General features: G+C 50.2%; 1 protein-coding gene across 1 annotated transcript; it reads right to left on the minus strand.

The window, feature by feature from the left end:
* Positions 1–1468: 1468 nt before the first annotated feature.
* Positions 1469–3634, minus strand: LOC149400704 (uncharacterized). Its single transcript, XM_089610486.1, has 2 exons — positions 2895–3634; positions 1469–2786 (listed from the first exon to the last, which is right to left on the minus strand). The coding sequence occupies exons 1-2, from the start codon at positions 3632–3634 to the stop codon at positions 1469–1471; spliced, it is 2058 nt and encodes a 685-aa protein (XP_089466612.1).
* Positions 3635–6482: the final 2848 nt, after the last annotated feature.

Raw genomic sequence — 6482 nt, forward strand, 5'->3', positions numbered from 1 at the left:
AGGGCGGGCCGGACGACGCTTGTGGTTCCGACGCAGTTCCCGTTCCTCGCGCTGTCGTTGAGGAGGGGGGGTGCGTGCCCCCTCCAGCCTTACCGGTCGCGCCCCGCGCCGCACCGAGCGCTCGCGACCCAGCGACTAACTCTCTTCCCCAGCATAACAGGGGTTTGAAACGTCGTGCCTCCGACGCCGACCCCCCCCTGCCAAAGAAACCTCGCGGTCCGATAGTCTCCGAGCTTGCGGATCGCCTTGGCGAGCGTTGCCTTCAAGACTTGGGGAAAGTTCGCATCGGAGACTTCAAATCGGTAGTGTCGAAGGGCGGTTCCCAATCGATACGGGATGCGACCGAGCTTTCTCGCTCAGTAAGTCTTTTTTCCTCACTCTCCCGTCGGTGATGTTAGTTTCTTGACCGTCTTTCTTTCGTGCAGCTTTTTATGGTATGCGAGCATAACGAGCAGGTGTACCGAGCTTCTCGTGACCGGTTGCAGGAGATGAGGGAGATTCGCAAAGAGAGGGACTTCCTTCGCAAGGAAGTGGAACGGCTGAAATTGGAGGCCCAGTCCGCGCGAGTCGTCGGCTTCGACGAGGGCAAGGCGACCGCAGGCGTCGAGGTGGCACAGCTGAAGAAGAAATTGGAGGAACGCGACCTGGAGCTGAAAGAGGCGGTGTTATCATCCGATGAGCGGTCCGTCGAGGTATCTCGGGCTTGTCATGAGATTTCCGATCTCAAGGAACGAGTGAGGTGCCTCGAGGGTGAGGCGGGACATAACACCGATAAGCTCGCTTCCATGCGCGTCCAGCTTGACGAGGGTGAGAAAACGATCGAGTCTCTCCGTGCTGACCTGGCGGGCGCGGCGACGATCATCACCCAGCTCAAAAGGTCGGTCGAGGTCGAGCTAAAGAGTATAGAGGCTACGTGGGACGAAGCTTCTGGCAAGATGTTCTGGATGAGGGTTGACATGTGCCATGAAGGCTACCAGACGGAGAATGCCGGTACCGCCCCGACTTACAGGTTTCTTGACATCGAGGGCGCTCCTGCAAGATTCTGTGCCGCCCCGCCTGTCATGCTCGCGCCTGACGTCCCGATTGCCCCTCCTGCCCTCACCCCGGCGGTCTTTGAAGATTCGGCTGTGCCGCCCGCAGCAGCCATTCAGCAGGGTCAGCAAGAGGGCCCCTCCGAGGGCGAGGCGCACGTGGACTTGGGGGACGGCCGTGATGGCGACTCTGACGATGAGGATTGACGTCTCCGTGGTGCTTTCGTTGTTTAGTTAGCTTTTTCTTTTGTCTCTTATTATCAGTACCTTAGCTTTCCCATTTGAATAGGCTTTTCTTTTGGCGGAGCGCGGTTTGTTGTGCGCTTAGTTGGATTATGACTTTAGGGGACGGTGCGGTTGGTTGTGCACCTAGTCAAATTTTTGTTCGACTCTCTTTTGTGGTGTTTAAATGGTGGAATGAGAGTTGCCTTTGATCTTTATCTTTGAATGTTATACCGTGTTGAATATCTTGCTTGCTTTGATGTCTTTGACTTTAGGGGCGCCGAGCCGCCTTCCTTGCTGCGGGGCCGGACATTTTCGATGTCTCGAGCCCCTGTTCGCGTGAGTGCCTCGTGGGCGCCTCGCCGTCTTCCTTTCTGCAGGGCCGGACATCGTTGATGTCTCGGGTCCCTGTTCGTGTGAGTGCCTCGTGGGCGCTTCGCCGCCTTCCTCGCTGCGGGGCCGGATATCGTCGACGTCTCGGGTCCCTGTTCGCGTGAGTGCCTCGTGGGCGCCTCGCCGCCTTTGTCGCACCTTCGAGCCAGGTCGTGTGCGTCTTTCTTCAGTGTAGGCCAGAAGTATCCGTGTTTAAGGGCCTTGAGAGCTAGCGACTGTCCCGCCGAGTGATTTCCGCAGATTCCCTCGTGGATCTCCCTAAGGACACGGTCAGCCTCATCGCTTTCCAGACATCGGAGGAGCGGTTGCGAGAATCCCCGCTTGTAGAGCGTATCGCCCTGCAAGGTGTACCTGGATGCTTGGTACTTGAGTCGTTTCGCTTCCGCATGGTCGGCGGGTAGCTCACCGTGGCGCAAGTATTTTGTCAGGGGGGTTGTCCAGGTCGGCTCTCCTCCCGCGTTGATGGCAAGGATCTCTGCCTTCTCGATTGACGGACATGCGAGCGCCTCGACAGGGACCTTCCCCAGCTCCTCGTCATCTGCCCCAGAGGCCATCCTGGCGAGCGCATCAGCCTCGGCATTGGAGCCCCTCGGTACCTGTTCGATCTCGTACCATGCGAACGCTTCTAGACGGCGACGGGCTTCGGCTAGATATGCGACCATGTTCTCTTCCTTGGCATGATATTCTCCTTCGACCTGCTTTGTGATAAGCTGTGAGTCGCAGTGTATCCTGAGGTTACTCACGCTGAGCTTTCGGGCGATCTCCAGTCCTGTGAGGAGGGCCTCATATTCAGCCTCGTTGTTCGAAGCTTTGAAGCCGAAGCGGAGAGCGTACTTGAGCTTTTCATTCTGCGGGTTGGTGAGTACCACGCCCGCCCCTGAACCATGGGAGTTAGACGCCCCATCAACGTGCATATCCCACACCGGGCCGCAAGGGGCGGCCTTTCTCTTCGGAGTTGGCGGCTTCTCTTTTGGTTCTTCCTCTACCTGTTGTGTCTTCACGTCATATGTAAATTCCGCGATGAAGTCGGCCACCGCCTGACCCTTGATGGCGACCCTGGGTTGAAATTCCACGCCGTACTCGCCTAATTCTTGGGACCAGATTGCCACTCTAGAGGACGTCCCTTTTTGTAAGGCTTTCCTGACCGGGTGCTCCGTTCGCACCACGACCTGGTGGGCCTAGAAGTAAGGGCGAAGCTTCCTGGCGGCGGTGGCCAAGGCGAGGGCGAGTTTCTCTATCTCGGGGTACCTGGTCTCGGCGTCCAAGAGCGCCTTGCTGACATAGTAGATGGGTTGCTGGACCTTGTCTTCTTCTCGAACCAGGACTGCGCTGACCGCCCTGGTTGACACAGATAGGTAGAGGTAGAGTGTCTCGCCGTCTTTCGGCTTTGCGAGGAGTGGTGGAGAGCCGAAGTAGGCCTTGAGCTCTTGGAACGCTGCCTCGCACCTTTCATCCCACATAAAGTTTTTTCCACCCTTTAAAGCTTGGATGAAATGTTGGCACCGGTCCGTTGCCTTGGACACGAAGCGGCTCAGGGCGGCGACGCGCCCAGTCAGGCTCTGAACTTCCTTGATTCTCCGTGGGCTTTTCATTTCGAGCAGTGCTCGAATCTTCTCGGGGTTTGCTTCGATCCCCCGTTGGTTGACCATGAAACCTAAAAATTTTCCCGACTCAACCCCGAATGCGCACTTCGTGGGGTTGAGTTTCATCTTGTACCTGCGAAGGAGTGTGAACATTTCCTTCAAGTCTTGCACATGGTCTGACGCCTTGAGGCTTTTGACGAGCATGTCGTCGACGTACACCTCCATGGTTCTCCCTATCTGTTTTGCGAACATGCGGTTCACCAGGCGTTGGTACGTGGCGCCGGCATTTTTTAGCCCGAAGGGCATGACTTTATAGCAGTACAACCCCCGATCAGTCGTGAATGCCGTGTTGATCTGGTCGGGCTCGTGCATGCGAATCTGGTTGTATCCCGAATAGGCGTCCATAAAGCTCATGAGTTCATGTCCGACCGTGGCGTCGACCAGCTGGTCGATCCTTGGGAGAGGAAAACAGTCTTTCGGGCACGCGGCGTTGCGGTCGGAGTAGTCGATGCATATTCACCATTTTCCGTTCGCTTTCTTCACCATAACGACGTTGGAGACCCAGTCGGTGTATTCGACTTCGCGGATGAACTTGGCGGCGATCAGCTTGTCGACCTCCTCGTTGATGGCAAGGTACCGTTCGGCGTTGAATGTTCTCCTTCTTTGAACCTTAGCCGCTTTTCCCTTGAGGATGTTAAGGCGATGGACTATGATCTCAGGGTCGATGCCGGGCATGTCTGCATGGGTCCACGCGAAGACATCCTTATGTTCCTGTAGGAAAAAGGCTAGCTGAGTTTTTATCATCACGGGCAGGTGGGTGCCGATCATGACCGTCTGCTCAGGCTTCTGTTCGTCTAACACGACCGGAGTCATGTCCGAAGATGCCTCCACCGCCTTCCTGCGCGGCTCCTCCCGCGGGTCGAGTTCGCTGAACATCTGTGCGTTTTTAACATCGCACGGGTAATCATTTTCAATCTGGTATATGGTGTCGACCGTCATGTCAATCGTGTCTTTTCGAGTGCCTTGGACGTAACATGCCCTAGAGTCAGCCTGGCTTCCCTGCATTATGCCAACCCCGTCGGGGGTAGGGAACTTCACGAGTAGGTGGAACGTGGAGGTGACGGCACGGAGCTAGTTAAGGGCCGGTCTCCCGATGATGATGTTGTACGCCGAGGGTTGGTCAACTATCATGTAGTTAACCATTCGGGTGACCTGAGCTCCCCTTTCCATCCCGAGTGTCGTCGGCAATTCGACGGATCCTTCGGTGAAGACGCGTTCCCCTGTGAAACTGAACAGGGGTGTCTTCACGTGGACGGGAGAAATTTTCCCCAGGTTCATGCGGTCGAGAGCCGCCTTGTATATTATGTCTGCCGAACTCCCATTGTCGATGAGAACTCTCTTTACTATGTTGTTGGCTATCTGGGCTTTGACGACAATCGCGTCGTTGTGGGGGTGGGCTATTTTCCTCGCCTCCTCGTCCGTGAAGTGTATGAGTTCGCAAGGCACGGTCGGCGGTGGGGCGAAACGGCCCGTAAGGTTGACCTGATGCAACAGCCTGTCTCCCTCCAACGCTCGCGCGTATAGCTTACGTCCTTTGACATATACTCCCCTATGATATTTATGCTTCGTTATTATAGTATATATCTTTTATACAAATTAAACATATAAATAACAAAGATCTCGTAAAAATAAAATAATCATTAGACTTCATAAAAGCATAAAAAATGGTTCTTAAAGAATAATAAAAAAACATACGACAAATAACTCGAAAAAAATATAGAAATTCATAAGAAATATAAACTTAATAAAAATATCTAATTTTGACCGCCCGAAATTTTCTTCGGTGACATCATAATAAATTTATACTTATACTTATCATCTAATGTATAAAGGTAGTCTAGGTCTTTCTGATTTTGACTAAGAAGATATCCGGCCTCTATCTTTGCTCTTCAGTCAAACCGTCAACCTTTTTAATCTCTTCGATAATGCTCATTCTCCTCTTATCAGCAGCTGTTTGAGCGTCAAATTTACCTCGAAAATTTGGGCAATTTCTTTCAAACTCTCAAACGAAGCAGCATACATATCTGAATTTGTTGATACTTTCGGACAATGATGCAACTAACTCATCTCCACTTGCTGACTTTCGACGCTTTCTTTTATTACTAGACTGTGATGAAGTTGTTACTCTAGTTGTCGTATCGAGATCTTCAGTCGGTGGTGTCAATTCATTGTCAATGATGTAATCCTCCAAATTAGTTTGACATATCTCTATTTCTCGATCAAGATCATCAATAATGGATCCTGGTGGCCTACATGCATTTCCACTAGCACGATCGTTTTCGAATACTATGGATAAGTCATCATAGTATGGAAATAGTTTGCGAAGTAATTCTTTTGCCGTTGGATGACTCTGCAATTACTTAAGACATTAATAATTGCATAAATTAATGACATGCTAACATAAAAAAAGTTAATTAATACTAAACTTTACCCACAGCTCAAACACCTATTTTTCAGCCTCAATGCATTTGTCGATGTCATTCCCAACCAAACCCACTAGCATTTGGCCCAAGAATTTTCGGCAATAGCGTGATAATGTTTTTTCCCCAATTTTATTCGCGGATCAATGTGAGGGTTTCCTCTAATTCGACGTCTTGGAATCTTTTCCTCCATTAGCTTTTTTGTAGATATCCAGATCTAAACGTGCCATTGTCAGCTTTCCATCTTCCACTATTTGTGATGTCTAATAGAGACTCAACCAAATTTCCATCTTCATTTGCATTTCACTGATGCTTGGAAGAAGTTTCACTGGAATTCATCTGCCAAACTATAAATTATTATCTCATTAGCTAATTGACACATAGAAATATTGATATTGTAGAACTTTATTTTACTTTATTTTTGGTAAATGAAGGACAGTAAACACGTCTAAACTTTACATTCCACAAAGCATATTCTAATCCAAATAGCTTAGACATGCTTTTGAAATCACACCAATAAATAATTTACAAGCTCTGGTCATCCTATAATTATATATCAACAAGAATAGAAACAAAGTAAATATGAGCAGTACTACAACATGAAAATAGCAGAGCATTTCTTCAACAAAAGAGCAACAACGACATAAGGATTTAAACTCAAGAGAGAATAAGCCATACTCTATTTATGATATAAGTCTGAGAATCCGATTTGGTTTTACTCATCTAAAAAATCAGTAAAAGAGTGGTTCCCACTTTTGAGAAATAAATGCATC

Source organism: Urtica dioica, chromosome 4 (assembly GCF_054948205.1).
Source record: "Urtica dioica subsp. dioica isolate 48M chromosome 4, U.dioica_male_clone48M_v1_H2, whole genome shotgun sequence".
NCBI classification, from domain to species: Eukaryota; Viridiplantae; Streptophyta; class Magnoliopsida; order Rosales; family Urticaceae; genus Urtica; species Urtica dioica.

What these genes read in the sequence shown, in the direction of transcription:
- LOC149400704 (XM_089610486.1), bottom strand. Translation starts at nt 3,634, where the DNA reads ATGGACGCCTATTCGGGATACAACCAGATTCGCATGCACGAGCCCGAC. An exon ending in CTCTTGGACGCCGAGACCAG is followed by an intron (nt 2,787 to 2,894) that starts GTACCCCGAGAT and finishes GCACCCGGTCAG; the next exon opens with GAAAGCCTTACAAAAAGGGA.